This window comes from Carlito syrichta, unplaced genomic scaffold (assembly GCF_000164805.1).
Source record: "Carlito syrichta isolate Samal-C Ts95f unplaced genomic scaffold, Tarsius_syrichta-2.0.1 Scaffold307659, whole genome shotgun sequence".
Taxonomy (NCBI): domain Eukaryota; kingdom Metazoa; phylum Chordata; class Mammalia; order Primates; family Tarsiidae; genus Carlito; species Carlito syrichta.
Window position 1 is genome coordinate 99562 of NW_007251755.1, and position 19110 is coordinate 118671.

At 37.4% G+C, this 19110-nt stretch overlaps 1 protein-coding gene across 1 annotated transcript in view; it reads left to right on the plus strand.

Moving 5' to 3' along the window:
• EDIL3 (EGF like repeats and discoidin domains 3) overlaps positions 1–19110 on the plus strand; it is a 243264-nt gene that overhangs the window by 49965 nt on the left and 174189 nt on the right. Inside the window, exon 2 of the mRNA XM_021715777.1 lies at positions 6034–6147. Within this exon, the coding sequence (XP_021571452.1) occupies positions 6126–6147 (22 nt within the window). The 5' untranslated portion in view covers positions 6034–6125. The remainder of the gene's footprint in view (positions 1–6033; positions 6148–19110) is intronic.

The window sequence follows — 19110 nt, forward strand, 5'->3', positions numbered from 1 at the left end:
AACCAGCCCTGCATCCTAGGAATGAAGCCTATTTGGTCATAGTGGATGATTTTTGAGATGTGTCATTGGATCTGATATGCTAGAATCTTGTTGAGTAGTTTTGCATCTATGTTCAGCAGAGATATTGGCCTGTAGTTCTCTTTCTTTGTTGGATCTTTACCCTGTTTAGGTATCATTGCGATGTTACCTTCATAAAACAATTTGGGGAGGGTTCTATCTCAATTGCTTGGAATACTTTCAGTAGGGAATGGTATCAGCTGCCCTTGTATATTTTGTAAGAACTCTGCTGGAAAGCCAGTGGTCTAGGAATGTTTTGTGTAGGTAATTTTCTTATGATGGAGCCAATTTTCTGGGTTGTTTTTGGTCTATTTAATGTCTCTATTTCTTCTTGTTTCAACCTTGGGAGGTTGTGTGATGTCAGAAAGTCCTCCATTTCATTTAGGTTTTGGGGTTTGTTTCCACATAGGTGTGCATAATCTCTGATAATCTTTTGTATTTCTTTGGTGTCTATTGTGACTTGATCTTTTTCGTTTCTGATTATGTTTATTTAGACTTTTTTCTCTTTTTCTTGGTCAATCTGGCTAAGGGCTCACCGATCTTGTTTAGCATTTCAAAGAATCAGCTTTTTTGTTCCATTTTTTTCTGTGATATTTTTGTCTTCTACGTCCTGTATCTGGGCTTTTACTTTGCTGATCTGGATTCTTCTGTTGAAGTTAGGGATTTGGTGGTCTTATCTTTCCAACTCCCTTAGGTGATTTGTTAGGCTGTTAACTTGTGATCGTTCCATTTTATCAATGTGTGTTTGTAAAGCAATAAATTCCCCTCTCATTACTGTTTTCATGGCATCCCAGAGGCTTTGGTAAGATGTGTCTTTATTTTCATTTGTTTCCAGAAGTCTTTAATTTCTGCTTTGATTTCTTTATTGAACCAGGAGTTGTTCAGCATCTTGCTGTTGAGTGTCCAGGTCTTTGTGTGTTTTGGTGAGGTTTGTTGGTGTTGATATTTATTTTTATTCCACTGTGGTCTGAGAAGGCGAATGGCAGTATTTTGCTCTTATGGAATTCATTTATGCTTGATTTATGACCAAGGATTTGGTCAATCTTGGAGTACATTCCATGTGGTGATGAGTAAAATGAATGTTCTGTGATTGTTGGGTGGAGTGTTCTGTGGGTATCTATTAAGTCCAGTTGGTCAAGCATCAAATCGAGGATCTCTTTGTTGATTTTTTGCCTCGATGACCTATCTAGTGTTGTTAGCGGGGTATTTATGTCCCCAACTATGATAGTGTTAGAGTCAATACCTTCTTTTAGTTTAGAAGCTGCTTTATGATGCTTTGTTCTTCTATCTTGAGTGCTTATATGTTTAGGATGGATATTTCTTGTTGATGGATTGAACCTTTTATCATTATGTAGTGGCCTTCTATATCTTTTCTGAATTTTTGGTAGCTTAAAGGATATTTTGTCTGATAGTAAGTTTGCAACTCCTGCTTTTGTTTTGTATTCTGTTTGCCTGAAAATTTGTTTCCATCCTCTTACTTTGAGTCTCTAAGTATCCAGTTAGGGTGAGATGAATCTTCTGGAGACAGCATATTGTTGCATCATGTTTTTGTTTTTAAATCCAGTTTGCCATTCTATGTCTTTTCAGTGGTGCACTTAGTCCATCCACATAAGGCTAATTATTGAAATGTGAGAGTTTACTCCTGTCGTGAGATTCTTATAGAGTTTGCTGTTGTTTCTTTCTTTCTTTCTTTCTTTGTTGGTTTTCTTTTGATTTGGGGGTTGATATATGTGTGTGTTTTCAATCTTTTTCCTACATTCTTGTGAAGAGCATGGTTGTTCTTTTCTTCTTTTTTCTGTGCTTAATACTTTTTTATGCATTTCTTGTAAATCATATCTGGAGGTAGCATAAACTCTTAGGGATTTACTGTCTGGGAAGGATTTTAATTCTCCATTGCTGATGAAGTTTAGCTTAGCTGGGTTGGAAATTCTTGGTTAGAACTGTTTATCTTTGAGAACTTTGAAGAATGGACTCCAGTCTTTTCTAGCCTGTAGTGAGTGTTTCTGTAGATAAGTCTGCAGCTATTCTAATTGATCTTCCCTGGTAGGTAGTCTGACCTTTCTCTCTTGCTGCCTTTAGGATTTGTTCTTTTATACCTACTTTGTGTAATCAAATTATTATGTGTCTAGAAGTTCTTCTCATTAAGTATCTTGCAGGGTTCCTCTGAATCTCTTGTGTTTGTATGGTCACATCTCGATGAGGGAAGTTTTCTTGAATAGTTTCAAGGAATGTTTGTTCCATGGAGGTCTCTGTCTCTCTATCTTCCTCAAGAATGCCAGTTAAATATAGATTCAGCCTCTTGGTATTAGTGCATATCTCTTGGAGGCTTTGTTCCAACTTTTAAAGCTTCTTTTCTATATTTTTAACAGTTTGAATTGGTTCCATACTTTGGTTCTCAAATTCTGAGATTCTTTCTTCTGCTTGGTTAATTCTGCTTTCCATGCTTGTCAGTTTGTTATTTATTTTGTTTACTGTATTCTTTATTTGTTGTTTATTTTTTTATTTATTTTTAATTGGAGTTTTACTCTGTTACCCAGGCTAGAGTGCAATGGCACACTCATGACCACCCTGGCATTGACCTGCTGGGTTCCGGTAATCCTTCTGTCTCAGCCTTCCAAGTAGCCAGAACTACAGGCACATGCTACCACACCTGGCTAATTTTTGATTTATTGTAAAGATGAGGTCTTGTCAAATTGCCCAGTCTGGTCTTGAACCATGGGCTCAGGCAGTCCACTTGCATTGGCCTCCCAAAGTGCTGGGATTACAGGTTGACCCATCAAACCTGGCCTACTCTATTTTTTATTACTGTCATCTCAGTTATCAACTCCTTCATTCTTTCCTCTTGTCTCTCCTCACTTCTATTCAGTTTCTCTATTGATATCTTGATAACTGTGTTTGTGGTTTGAGAGCAGTCATTCTTGGGGCTCTTCATTATTTGAGTTCCAAAGTCTATTCTCAGGTGCTGTCTTCCCAGGAGTCTGGATGGGACCTATGTTCTTCCTTTGGTTCTTCTTCATTTGTGATGGCTTTCCTTCCCCTCTTTCTCTCTTATTTAATTCTATTGCTCGGGATGGGAGGATAGCTTTCACTTTTGTTTGCTCAATCCTCTATTCTTCCTCATGTAGTTCTACTGGATTTGTTCACTTTTGAAGCTAGAGTGAGGATGGGGGCTGTGCTTTTTGCAGTTCTGAGATTTGATTCAGTTTTAATGGGGGGAGCTGTGGTTCAGAAGCTATCTGCAGATTACAGTATCCACTGACTGGTGTGTGGGTCTCCAGAAACCCACTTCCCTCCACTCTACAATCTGTCCATGAGGTAGTGGCATATGTATGACTCCTGAAAGCAAAATGAGATAAGAAAAAGGAAAAGAATGGAAGAAAGAAGAAGGGGCATGAAAGAAAGATGAGAGATGAAGAGAGAGGAGAAGAAGAAGGAAAACAGACAGGCACACCACCTAACAAATAGACAAAGACACAAGGAAAAAAACCAGAAACAAAAAACCAAAAAAAACCTGAAGATGCATTTTCTGTAAAAAATACTCATGCATAAACAGAAACACTAAAAAATGAAAACAATAACAACAAAAAGAAAACAAATACAAAAACAGAAAGAAAAAATAGCGCTACCTCTGTGGTTATTTCTGGAACTTTTGGTTCCTTTCCTTTTATTTTTTTCTTTTTACTTGTGGGTCCCAAGCATAACCACTGTGTTTGCTGCCTCTGCTATAGGGAACAGGCTCTGGTCTCCAGCCCCTCCCCTCTGCTATCAGCACAGGTTAATCTGGTTGCTTTCAGAATGGATCAGGTGTCCCATGGACTGCTGGGGAAATGAGTGAATCAGTCCCAGACTCACCCCAACTCATCTTCTGCTGCTGCTATCACTTCTCCCACCCAGATCAAACATATCTGTGCCTGATCAAGCATGAAGTTGGAGCATCTGTCTGTCTGCATCTGTTCTTGAAGTTTCCTCTCTTCACCAGTGATGGTCGATCCCAGAGGGGTGCAGAGTTGCCTCTGGGTCTCATGTTGGAGACTGAACAGAGTTGTGCAGGCCTATGCAGGTCACTGCCCAGTCCCAGCATAGAGAATATGTTGGCAGTCAGCATCTCTTCATTGGTGGTGGGGCTCAGCTCCTGATTTCCTCCATGTATCTTCTCCACGGTTTCTGCTGCCAGTGCTTGGCCCACCGCTTCAGGTGGTGGCTAGGTGCTGAGGAGCAGCTGATCTCTGCTGCCTCCTCCCAAGAAACCCCTGAGAATGGCAAATGATCCTGCATGCTGGGGCTCTGAACTCAGAGCAGTCTTCCTTCCTTCCTTCCTTCCTTCCTTCCTTCCTTCCTTCCTTCCTTCCTTCCTTCCTTCCTTCCTTCCTATTTTTCTGTCTTTCTTTTGGTAGAATTTCAGGATCAAATGTTTGGGAGTCTGTCATATTTTATAGAACAAAGCCCTGTTTAGCAATTAACAGATTGTCCTTTAATCCTATTTTTTGTATATTATACTCAAATTATTTAGAATCTTTTTGAACTTAATCATGAATTGTCTCTACTCTCAAGCTTTGAGTCAACTAGAAACCAAAAAGTGCTACCTTTTCAGAGAATGTCATCACCTGCCTAAGGAAATTTAGACCAGTCTTTTCACAGTGAGATCCTAATGAGAGGGTGACCAACTCTACTTTCAGCTTAAAATAAAGGAGTTGAAAGAGAGGGCAAAATAGAGAGTTTTATAGTATTTTTTTCCCCTCATTTGGTCTATAGAGGGTAACTTAGTGATCATCATGCTTTCAGCAACTGTGATAACTTACTTCAGAAACACCTTTTGATACATTATGGTCCATCAGAAGGCACATTAGAATCTGAAATAAAATGATTTTTAGATGGTACACACCACTACTTCTAGGCTTTTGGTAGAAAGTTTATTAGTAAACATTTATTGGGCATCAATAGTTTTCCAGATAGAGTATGTCATGTACAGGGGTACAAACAGGACAGGGACTCCCTTTCTGGGGTAGTGAAGGGTGAGAAGTGTGTAACAGGCAATTTCCAAGTAATTCCACTTAGGTCTGTAAGACAGAAACAACAGAGTTGTGGAAGGAAGAGCAGACAGAGTGTTCAACTGGAGTAGGTGATAGGAGGAGGAAGAGATGGGGAGTGGCGTATACTCTCCCCCTACCATCCTGGCTTTCATGGAACCTAGTGTGGTACTGCTTCCCAGGAATGATTTGTGAATATCAGGATTGACATTTGACTGAATTGGTCATTTTAGGCATTTGTGTGTATGTTCAAAAATCATATTTGTTTTTCCTCTTGTCCAAAATCAGCAAGGAAATGATTATAATATGCTGAATGTTTTATATTTCATGTGATTTTTGTATCAGGTATAATAATTGTATATCAAAGGTAAGTCCCTTTAGTCACACTGACTTTAGAAGCCTTCGAATGAGATTAGGAAGTGATCATCATTTACATTTCTCTTACTTTGCATATAACCAGCTTTAGCTATTAACTCTAATTTGCTTCTCATTGAATTCATCAAAGGCGAACTATTTAGAAACTAAAACATCTCTGTTAGTTAGAATTTTAATGAATTAAGATGAAATGAGACAGTGTTAATTGGCAGTTTTTGCTGCAGGGGAGTGTAAGTGAAACCAATTCATATTTCTATCAGGGTTAATTTGTTTTATTTGATTTTAAGGATACACTATTTCCCCAAACTATTCATATTTATTTTTAGAATGAGAGAATTGTTTCATTCTGTTGGTCTTTCTTCTGGATTCTCAATTCCATTTGAAACCGATTAAATTGGTTAACAAATTGTTGGTTTCAGTCAGCATTTGTATTGTTGACTAAACAGACACATGCATACACACACACAAATAATTAGTATTACTTGGATATTTCTATCCAAAATGCTTAGACCCCTCCAATATCTAATCATGTTTACCAATAATTGTCTTCTTCTGTTCTTTCTGTTTTCCTTAGACATAAACGAATGTGAAGCTGAGCCTTGCAAAAATGGCGGAATATGTACTGACCTTGTGGCTAACTATTCTTGTGAGTGTCCTGGTGAATTTATGGGAAGAAACTGTCAATACAGTAAGTATTTGCATACGTATGTATAATTTTATTTATATGGCCTCCATTTATTATGGAATCTGGGCCAAAATCAATATCATTTGCTCTCAGAGTACATAATTAATTGAAATGGCACATTTCATATTTGTTTTTCTTAACGTTACTTGTGTGCACATATTCCAGGATCGATCTCACTTAGTGCACAATATACATAGATGTCCTATCTTGTGACCTAAAAAGAATGACAATGGTTTCTCGGGTACCAAAGCTCATGTCTCTCATGAATCCCATTTTAGTTTTGGAGTATGTGTGTGACCAAAATTTCTATCATCTGAGTGGTTAGTTTGGTTCCAACAGTAAATTTGAGACAGTAAAACCAGATAGCCTCTATTACACAGAAAAAGTGAAGATAAAAAGGATCCAGTTGACCTGTCCACACACTAGCACAAATTTTACATGCTATTCATTTGTCTTCTTGGAAGCCTAAGACAGTAGGGTCTTCAGATGATGGATCAGATGGCAGGGAAATCATTAGCCTGAAGTGTTTATAAAAAGGCAGAAGCACCAACCCCACAGTCCCCACAAAAGCTGAAAAAAAGGTAGTAACAGGACTAGAGTCAATAGTATGGGGCCTAAATGGTCCAGATACATGCCGGTGAGAACTCCAATGACAGGTTTATAATTGATGGCCACTTTCCGAAATGTCATGCTGCTGCTGATTGAATGTATGTTATACACTCTGAGCATCACAACAGTATTATGCAAATTTGGAACGCAGATGAGAATGAGAATGCAGTTGTAGAAACTGAGACACCTATGATACAGTTTGTCCCACTTTCACGGTTAGTGACAGAAGCAAGCCTAGAAAAGAATATAGGTCTCTGATCCCAACTCAGTGTGTTTCTCAAAGTCAAGATATCTCTTTGATAGAGATGTATAAGACAAATGTGAATGCACACTAAACATCCTCTCTCTTTTACATACCTATGCCACAAAGTCAAATAACTTTATTTCTCACTTTCCTCTCTGTCTTTCCTTTCAAGCAGTATCTATATGAAATAAAATAGGGAATATTATGAATAATTTGAGTCATACAAAATAATGATCTTAAAATGAGTCCTGAAAAACTATACTAAAATAATTAAATCCTATGTATCATAGAAAAACCTTGGAGGGGTGAAAAAAGCTTTCTAGGCTTAAAATAATTGAGGAAGGACATTGAGCATCAGCAGAAGGAAACTGTGGGGTGTAGGTGGATCGGGAGGGCAGGCCGAATATGCCAGTTGACCAACCAGCCAGTCAGGCCAGGAGCCTCCCACTCACTCACCTGGCAGCCATCCCACAGAGCATTTAACTAACCTCTCACTAAGTTGACTCAAACCCAGGATCAGTTGGTCTTTGACTGCCAAAGCATAGCACTTGCATCCTTTTGTTTCATGAGACTTGAAGAGGATTGCCCAATCAACACTGGAAGTTGTGCTGAAAAGCACCTGCCAGATGTCTGCCAATGAACACTTTATTAATATGATGAAGAACAAAAACTGAGGCCAGTGACTACATGCAGCAAAAAATAGAGATCTAGGGCCAGAGTAGAGAACCTTACAAGCCAGCACTGAAACTTAGGCAGAGCTTAAAACAGTGCCTGGATTAGAGCAAGTCCAAGTCAGGAAGGTCACCTCTGACCTATAGGAGTCCTGGCCAGGGGGACAACTGGGGGGGGGGGAAACCTTCCCATTGTTCTAAAGGGACTACTGCATGCGGGCACATCATGAGAATGCTCCCTAGGGATGGGTCTCACACTGGGATGGTGACTGAGCTTAAGAAGAAATGTCTGAAGGTATAGACGTCTTGGGAAGGGAGACATAGAGCATGGAGCTGTAAAGCATGGAAGATTGGATGCATACGGGATGTTATTACACACACACACATACACACACACACACACACACATAACATGAAAACTCAGGAAGGAGTTTGCACTTTATCATGGGAGAATCTTGTGAAGTAGAGGAGATGACAGTTTTTCCAAGACTTGAAGCTTCCCTTTGAACACATTACTCACGAAGACCCTTTCCCCCAACGTGGGCTCATTTCAGCTGGTCTCACTCCCACTGCCCTGGACCCTGTTGAAAAATGCCAGCCCTCCTGTGGTTCTAGCTTATCAAGCTTCCAGTCCAGGTGCTGTCCCATGTCCCATGGTCTGCAGGCCCCCCGCCTGGTGCCAGCGCCACCCTCCCCTTTCTGGCCTCTTCTCCTGGACTCTCTCCCCGCGCTGCTCCAGCCTCAACAGCTTGCTTCTGCTCCCGGGCACACACCTGCCCTCTCCTGCCTTAGAGCTTCTCGTCTCCCACTGCTCCTTGTCTCTAGCAGCCTGTGATGATACACTCCACACTCATCCAGGTATTACACACAAGGCACTTTTTTGGTGTGGCCCTCCCTGGCCTCTCTGCCTCCCCACGCCTGAACACACAGCCTCATTCCTTGTTTTCTTTCTACTCCTTGTGTTGATCACTACCCTATGCTTTCATGTTTATGCACTGTTTATCGACTACTCCCCCATCCCCCATGGAGTCTATGCTACACAAGGAAGAGCTCTTACTGCTCTGATTGCCAGAACAGTGTTGGTACACAGTAGGTACTCAGCAAACATTTGCTGCATGAATGAATTAACCCAGCATTCTGAGTTCCTTTTTAGGGGGAAGATAGCTGTTTTTTCTGTTTCTTCTACTATGTTCAAGTTATTTTTCACATGATTTTTCATTTTAAAGCAGTATTCTAAAGCTGCTTTTCCCAGTCTAGTAAGTGTGCTCCAGCATATTATTTAGTACTTAATAAATGCTGATAGCAACTTGAATTGCTTTTCTTTGGCTTGATAAGATATTTTATCACTCTGCCTTACAATAGGATTATGCAAGTGGATTTAAAATAAGTCAGGCAGACAGAGACCTTGTTCCTCCTTTTAGTCTGCTTCTGCGTGTGAGCATTTTTATTACATCACTTATTTCTCATCCATTTTAAATAATCACCATCACATGTAAATGCTGTGATTTAAGTAGCCACTGCTACTAACAAATATTGAAAATGCAAAAGTAGTAATTTTAGAGGTAACTTTTATCACTGTGTAGATGGACTGATCTTGGTATCTTTCTCTTTATTATGAGGAGGATTTGCCCATCTGAGATCTCTCTCTGCTTTTCTCTCATTTTCACTAGATGTTTCATTTTAAGCTGTATATTAAGGATGCCTTTGCCAGCACAATTCCTTTCAATATTAGTGATATACCACATCTTAAAAACTCAAATATATTTATTTATTTCATTCAAACAATTAGTAACAATATTTATGTTGAGATATTACTTAAATATTGTAAAAATAACTACATGCACTCTTTATTATAATTTATGAATTTATTTATTGTAGCTATTAAGCACTTTTACTTTATAAAGGAATAAATTTATATCTAGCTCTATTATGACTTTATGCAAATTATGTGGTAGTAATTATTATTATGCTAATCAATTACCTATTGAACATTTTCAATAACAATGTAATTACTTTAAATGCTAATAATGAACCTTTTAATATCAGGCCAAAAAAACTGCCTGTAGTTTTCCAGTAATTATTTACTAATTTTATTTATAAGAAAATTCAGGCAATAATATTTCTGATTGAAATAATTTCAGTTTAGATTTCTAGATATGGTTCAAACTCTTACTTTGGAACATCTCAATTCTTTTTTATTTTCATTTTTCTTATGTTTGTAAGGAATTTAAGTTTTGTTTTGTTTTATTTTTTACTTGAAATTACTTTTGATTGATATGTGAAAATCATTTTGTTGTTCCCATAATCTTCATTACAGCATTACAGCAATTCCTCTATTAAGATCCTAATTTAGATTCTCTTGTTGCTTTTAAATGGTATAAGCTCAAGTGTTCAGACAGCTATTTTCATAAATGACTTGAAAGGAAAATGATGAACTGGAATGAGAAACCTACTCTCATAAGAGCAGATATGCTTTGTCATATATGTTTATAGAACATGATGTTTAAACTAGAGGAAGTGCAATGAAAATTGATAGCTCTTTAGTTAACTAATATAAAAATAACTAGGATTGCTTTCACTTATTGAACTATGTGGCCTACAATAGCTATATACATTTTCCTCCTTAGTGTTGAAATGTGACACGATTACATTTCAGGAATGGCACTCAAATTTATTTTCATCACTGACACTATTTCTGTAAATTAAGATAGTTACCATGGGAGTTCTTATATTGCAACATCCCCAAACTATTATGCCTAAAAATTAAGACTTGGATGATTTCAGAGGGTTTTATTAAAAGTTAAAACTAAAAACTTCTGCTAAGCATAGATTGATATGTCCAAATGTCAAAATTATCCAGATTTTAAAAAATTAATTAAGCAATCTAGATAAGTCTATAGCTCTTTAAGAATTGTATAATGTTATAAGGACAAACAATGATAAATGTGATCTAATTAGAAAAATTGTAAATTAATATTTTATTTACTTCAATATGTGAACATCTGTAACTTTTTTATCTGTCTTTATAAATGAACTAGAATTTCCAAGTACCCAAAAATAGACAAGGTATACTGTGACTATGGATGCATGTATGTTCTTTCTTATGATATCAGTGTGTACCACCAATTACATTTGTGTAAGTCCAGGCTTATTCAGTGAAAACTGATAAAACATTTTATAGCCAAATAAATGATATGATTTGTACTTCACATACCCAACGTTTAGTTATTGTTTCCATAGAGATGAACTTGTATGTAACCACAAATGCATCTTTTTTTGTTTACTCAGCTATGTATTTTCATCTTAATTGAATATGAAGCATGATCATCATTTAGACTTCACCATGTGCCAATTACTGTCCTATGTATTTTAAACATTAATTTTTAATCTTCTCATCACTCTTTGTAGTAGGTATTCCTTATTACTGGTTCCAAATAATGGGCAGAGGTTCACATGGCTGATAAACTACAGAGCCAGGCCTTAGTCCCACCACTGCAGCTGGAGAACTTGCAGCCCAAGGCACAATGTGATCCTGCCCCTTGTAGGCTAAAGAAACACTGTTTATTACACTGTATGTGTTAATGTACTTGCACTCAACAAGGGGCCTTGAGAAGTAGCAACAGCATTTGATGAAAGGCACAGGCTTTGCTTTCAAACATAACTGGAGCTTAAACTCTGACATTTGCTGTTTGTAACTATTCGTCCTGAACAAGTCAGTTGCCACTTTGAGTCTCAGATTGCTCATCTGTAAATGGAATTAATGGTGCCATTTGATATATGTTGATGAGCAAGTTAAAATTAACAACACATATACCTAGCAAAATACCTAGGTCAATAAAGGTTTTAACTAGCAAATAATTGCATAAATGATTAGATACAGGATTTTTTTTTAGTTATTTTTAAAATAGGTAACTGTGTGCCTCATCTTTTTCTTTTGTCATAATTTTATGTGATTAAAAATTTTACTATATACTCAACCAACCTTCCTATCTTTAGTATATGAGTATATGTCCTTGAGAACTTGAGAGCAACTGGTGTAGAAGTTAGAATTAATGCCTTATACCCTGCTTCACAGGTATACACATTTAAGAAGTCCTGTGGAATTAATAAGTTTGAATGAATAAGTATTCTTCATCGAACCAAAATTATTATAACAGATAAGATTTGCTATTTTTTTAATGCAATCATAACATACTTCTGAACCACAAACACCTAATTTGATATCTTTATCTGTTTGTGTTTGCAATTATTGTAAGATCATTGTTATGTAGTCAAGTATTTTAGTGAATGAACAGTGGAGTTGAATAATTTCAGCATTTTCTTACTCAATAAAAATGGTCAGACCCACCTGGGCAGCGAGACCTCATCTCTACAATAAATCAAAAAATCAGCCGGGCATGGTAGCGCATGCCTGTAATTCCAGCTACTTGGAAGACTGAGGTAGAGGGATCGCCGGAGCCCAGCAGGTCAAGGCTGCGGTGGCCGGGAGCGGCCACTGCACTCCAGTCTGGGCTACAGAGTGAGACTCCAACTCAAAAAAAAAAAAAAATGGTTAGAGATTATAGTCTTATACTATGTAACACAAAATTCCTACTCTTCTTTACCCAGCTATGACATAGACCCAAAACAAAATAGAGATTCTGTGTGGTTTTTTTAAAGAGATGTTTATCTCTTTAAAAAGTCAACATCTAAACCTGAGACAATTATAATTAAAATGAATTCAGTTTCTGCTCTCATAGGTTATACAGATTATTGGAAGGAGAAAAACAAGAATTATGTAATATTTAATCATAAGATATTATAAGGGCATGCAGGTGGAAAGGGCACTGTGAGACGGGGAAGCCTGCTCTCTGTGAGACCTCAGAGATGCAACTTCTGAGCTGAGACCACAAAAATGCACCATAGGTCCTTGAACAAAAAAAGGGAGGGCAATGGAGGTGAGAATTGTGCAAAGAGAAGACAACATCCTCAAGGAGAAACAGGTCCTTTGTCCTGTAGAACAGGTATCTCCAGCACCTGGGCAGCAGCACTTGTACCAGTCCATGTCCTGTTTGAAATGGGGCTGAGCAGCATAGGTGAGCAGTGGGAGAGAGATCTCTGCCCCTGTCAGATCAGCAGTGGCATTAGACTCTCATAAGTGCAAACCCTATTGTGAACCACACATACAGGAAGTCTAGGATATGTGCTTCTTATGACAGTGGTCCCTGACCTTTTTAGCATCAGGAACCGGTTTTGTAGAAGACAGTTTTTCTATTCTCATAAGGAGCACATAAACTAGATCACTTGTATGCGTGGTTCACAACAGGGTTTGCATTCCTATGATAATCTGATACTTCTGCTGATCTGACAGGGAGCAGAACTCAAGCAGTAATACGAGCAATGGTGAGCAGCTGTAAATACAAATAAAGTTTTGCTTGCTGGCCTGCCACTTACCTCCTGCTGTGCAGCCCATTTCCTAACAGCCCACAGATGCTACTGGTCCACCACCCAGGAGTTGGGGATCCCTGCCTTATAAGAATTCAATGCCTTATGATCTTCTTCTACCAAACTGGTCCCTGATTCCAAAAACAGTTGGGGACTTCTGAGAGAAGCTTCATATTCAGTGGATGAGTCAAGATGGTTGTTAAGTCGTCACATGATGGCACTCTTAGTGCATCTCAACTTTTAGGCCTCAGTTATGTGGAATCATAAAATTCCATTTGGGACCATGACCAGTCAATGGCAAGCAATATTTATATATTAAAAGTTATTCTTATAAACTCCATTTATGTGTAATCACAAGGGAATTTTTAAACTCCAGAACAGACTTTTAACTTTTATAAATATAACAAGAACTCAAAGAGAAACAAAGAAAAATATATTTTGTTTTGTTTTTTTTGTGTGTGTTGGAGTCTCACTCTGTCACCCAGACTGGAGTGCTGTGGCCACTCCCGGCCACCGCAGCCTCAACTTGCGGGCTCCGGCGATCCTTCCGCCTCAGCCTTCTAAGTAGCTGGAACTGCAGGTGCGCGCTACTACACCCGGCTAATTTTTTTTTTTTTGATTTATTGTAGAGATGAGGTCTCACCAAGTTGCCCAGGTGGGTCTCGAACCTGCGGACTCAGGCAATCCACTCACCTCAGCCTCCCAAAGATGCGGGATTACAGGCTGAGCCACCGAGCCCGGCTGAAAAATAATCATTAACTTTAGTCCTGTTTTATCCCAAATAATAAATATCTTTTCTGTTTTAAAAAATTGAACAGGGCATTTAGTAATTTTATTTTGTCTTTGAAAACATTGACTAATTAAAGACTACTCTACTTTGCTTAAAATACATAAAATAAGAATTAACCCAAAACTCAAATAGAACAGGAGAAGGGTAGTTTATCAGAGGCTGGTACCTTTTGTGAACATTAAAAGTAATAATAATAAAGGAATTGACTATGGGTGATGCAAGTTTTATATTCAGTATTGATCATATAATGTTAAATCCAAGATGCATAATCTTTAAAGTGTACCTATTAGTGTATGGAAATAACCATAACTGTACATATTCTTGAATATGAATAATTTTTCTAACTTAATTTTTCACATTCTTTTAAGAGATGTGACAGTTTGTTCTCAAAAAAGAATATTATGCAAGTATATCAATAGAATAGCCCTCAAAGAAGCAGGCAGTTTCAACATTACTGTAGGATGAAGTTTTTGCAACAATAAACACAAAAAACTGACTCAATGACTAACCGAATTGGATTTTCTGTATATGATATGGAAGCTTTATCTCAATCAGATACCTCTGGGTATATTTAACAAGTGCTACCAACAGTTTAGTACAAATGTATCACTCTCAGAAGCTCACCTACTGTACCTTCAAGTGATAATAGAATAAAGGAAAGAGAAAGATATGCCAAATACTCAAATAGCCCCCAGGACTTGTTAAATACTTCCAGCAAATTGAATCAGATTCTTATTACCTGACAGTTTTGTATTTGATTGCAAATAATTAACGAAACATCAAGTAGGACTTTCTTGATTTTCAAATTATTTCAACATATTTATGATGTGCTAAACTACGTATGTCCAGGGATTATCATTTAATCTTGTATTTATTCTCCAGGCTAAAATTTACTCTTATTTTCTAAGAAGGGAAGATCAAGCAAGCTTGAGAGCAGCATAACTTGATTTCAACTCATGAAATTTAGAATTGTAGTGGATGATTGAAAAATATTGCATTTTGCTCAGACTAAAAATGTCAGTCTTTTTAACCATCACTGCCACCCACATGCTTGCAAAATTAAGGGAATTGGAAGGGGAGAACTGAAGTGTCTACAAAAAAAAAAAAATCACCACTAGGAAACAACTAGGAAAGAAGTCATCTTAGGTGGGATGTTGAAATGTGATTAAAATGTCATTTGTGGGCCAGGGCCAGTCATCATCCTTGATGTGTGTTAACATGGCATTCTTGGGTACTTAGGTAAAATTTGGGCCCAACTATTAAAGTGAGGCTGAAATGGTTACTTTATAATGGGGAAATTGCAGGTACAAACCACAGTGAGTTCTGCTTTTATCATACTACTAAACAACAGAGATAAATGCTTTACTCAGTTTGGAGGAAGGGAAGAATACAGTCAGTTCCTGATCTTTTGCCGAATGTGCTTGATTTTCGAATGACAACATGATTTCCTGAGCTCTCAGGGGTTTCATGTGGTTGCAGTGAAATTTTACTGGCAACTATGGGACTGAGTTCGGCAGTGACAGGCACAGCTAGCATGACCCTGGCCACAGTGTTCAAAAAAATCAGTACACTTGGAGGTGGCAATTTCCTGCAGCATGTAGGGCCGAGAGCTAAGCACACGTTTTGATTTTTATCTCTAAAGCAATCTTCTTCTGAAGGGTGGGAGCACAGGGAACTTTTTTCCTTCTCAGGCACATTTAATTTTAGATGCAGTTGAGACATCCTGATGAGGTAGTACAGCTAGTTATTAAAATGTAGGTTATAACTCAGGAAAGCATTGGTAATACAGATTCAGATTTAAGGGTCAGATGAGAACAGTGAAGTGATAAGATTAGCTGGCCTTGCCAAAGAAGAAAGTAAAGGAAGTAAAAAGTACAAAGTTGATAGCCAAGCACAGGGGCTCATGCCTGTAATCTCAGCTTTTTGGTAGGCCATGGTGGAAAGATTACTTGAGGCCAAGAGTTTGAGGCTGCAGTGAGCCATGATTGCCCCACTGCATTCCAGCCTGAGAAACAGAGCAAGACTCTGTCTTTCTCTTAAAAAAATATATATATATGTAAATATATATGTAAAATATATATTTATATTTTATGTATAATATATAAATTATATAATACATATGTGTATATATGTGTGTGTGTGTGTATATATATATATATATATATATATATATATGTGTTTGTGTATATATATAATGCTAAGGATAGAATTTAAGTTAAAATGTCCTACCTGCAAAGATACCAAAAAAAAAAAAAAGTAAAAAGATAATCTGAAATATAGAAGGAGAATACAGACTTAAAGAGTGAGGAAAAGAACATTTCCAGAATGAGGGTCAGTCAATAAAACAGAGGTCTAAGAAAAGACTTTTTAATCTGGAGGCCTAAACCCTTAATGGCCCTTACATAACTGTGTGGGTGTGGAAGATAATGCCACTGCAAGCGTCCCAAATTGAGTGGGTGCTGAGTAGGAAGTAATAGCCACAGCTCACTCCTCCCAAGTTTGGTGCACTCTACGCCAGCATATCTTAAGCCCCAAAGAGTCGTTAAGGTGACCAAGGCCCTAAAAATAAATTTCATAATAGTTACCTTAATAGCTTCAGCTGGTCAATAATACATGTTCTTTTTAGCACTCTAGAGGAAATGGACATATAGAGTATCCAACTTAAAAATAAATTGAACTTGAGGAATATGGTTCTATAAAAAGAAGTGGAGCCAGAGCAGAGTCAGTAAATCCAATACAAAAATTCAAAGAAAACATAAGCAGGAACAGAAAATAAACTATTCTGACAAGAAAAATGGATAGAACTATAGTTATATAAGGGAGCCTATAAATACCCAGCACTATTATCTAACTACAAAACACCAAGAAATTGAAACCACAGGTCTCAGCTCTGAGAAATTCAGAGATATTTGTGGTGGTTTCTTCAAAATTGAAATTCTCTTTATATGTTCCCTGGTACATGCAGGCAGACACACAATTTTCTAAACATCCCTAAAAAGACTATTTGGTATATAAATATTGCCTCATATGCACTTGGCAGTAACTTAATAATGCCATTAACTTTTCCGATAGGATTAGTCCTGGATTCTACCACTGCTAATAGTTTTCAGTTTAACAGAACATAAGCACTTTCCCACAAGAATTAATACAAGGGCATTATCAGCCCCACTCTGTAAGTGCTTAATGCAAGTCTTCTAAACCTGGGTACAGGACCCTCAAAGGATGGATGGAGAAAGGTGTCTGTATCCTTTGATGAGATAAAAAAAAATTGTATGTTTAATTTTATTAATGGTTGCCTGAAATTTACAGTTTTTAATCAGTTGCATATATAGGTAACAACCAATCATAAAATTAGTAGTATTGATTACTTTGTCACTAGTAGAAATCACAGATATTTTCATATCACATTATACTTGTTGCAAATATCTAAAAATACTATTGAAATTATCCATTATTATGAAACTTTGGTAGACCTGCCACTACCTCTTATCTAATGTATTAATAGATAAGCACATACAATGAAATATCACACAGTCTTAAATATTTTGATGATGACTTTCAATTTCTTAGTATTTTATCTTATGCATTAAAAAGCATTATCTGAGAGGGTCCTTTAGGTTTTACCAGCCTGACAAAAGGGTCTATACTATAGAAATGGTTTAGAAATCTGAGTTAATGGTTTATCTGTTTTAAAAGATATTTTCTCCCTATATGGTGTGGGTGAAGCTTTGTGATGGAGATAAAAGCAATCAGTGAGCTAATTTTATTGAACGACTTGGCCCTTTTCCTCATGTGTTCTCTAGCTCTACATATAGAAACATACGAGTAAGATGGCAGGTGAGGGTCTTGTGGAGCAACATTTTGGTCGTTGTGTTTATAGAGGATTTACTGTCAGACTTGAGCTTCCCTGCTTCTCGCCAATAACGCAGATGTACAGAGGTGGTATCTCATGGAGAGACAATGGATTCTAAGTTCCCTGTTCTGGGAACTCTAACCCGTATGACAAAGGAAGAGAAGTAAACTAAGGAGCAAACTCCACCTACCTCCCCTCACCCACCCAGGGGCTGCTGTCTGAGTGTCAGTCAGCTTTATACTTAGACACAGTTCCTTTAGAATCATGCAGCTGGTATATGAGTTGACCAAGGAGTGCCAGCTGTTAAGACTCAAAGTGTCATATACAAAGTCACGGGAGTCACTTACTCCCTGGGACAGGGATGGGGGAGAATGCCCACCTGTTTAATCTTAGTGGTATTTTTGGTTAGTGTGCACAGTAGTTTCAAAGCATCAAGGTACTGTTACTAAGCACATAATTAATTCTATTTTTGAACTTAGTTCCTGTCTTATATCAGAGTTCACCTGTGCCTGGAGTTATTTTAAGTAATGTATGTTTCCCAGAACCACAGGACCCTAGCATTACTCAACCTTCTTTCTTTAAGGAAGTGAAGTTTCCACAGACTTCTGGGTGTCAGACTAGAATTAAAAAGAAGAAATGACTTGTCATCTAGCAACCTATCTTTCTTGCAATATGGTTATGGCAATAACATTATGCTAGGTACTGGAGAAATATCAAAATGTATAACACATGATTCTTTATATCATGACATTTGAAAGATTGCTCTGGTGTGCTTTTGTCTGGCCTTTTTCATTCCAAGGAAACAGACCTATTCAATTTGTCTCTATAAAAAGGGGGCTATTTTCAAGTTTATAGGTGAACTTGACTGTGATGAAGGCTTATGTACTACACTGGTTTCTGCCTTGCTTTCTAATTTTCTCTTGATATCTCCTTCTAGATCACATGATCTCTCTATGTTTTTACTCTACTTCCATCTTTGCATGAATGATGCAATTAAATTTAATAGTAATCCTCAACTATAACAATATTTTCACTTAAGGTGACTTCTTTTAAGGATTAATACGTAGTTTACTGGATTCAGCATGAAAAGACTACTTGTAACAAAAAAATAGTTTATAAGTATATCTGAGGAGGAAAACAATTCACTTAGTGTTTCTGAACTCTTCTTCCTAGCATAAGAAAATGCCAACTCTTTATACACATTTAACCTTTTTAAATCGGAGATTCAGTGAGTTCATGCATTATGCAAAACACTACAAAAGTCCCCACAGAGCTATTAACTGTGTCTTTCTGATGTTTGGTCTAATCACAAAAAAATACAAAATTTTTAATGTACTGTGGATAAGGGTATTGTTAGCCTAAAAATATTACAAAT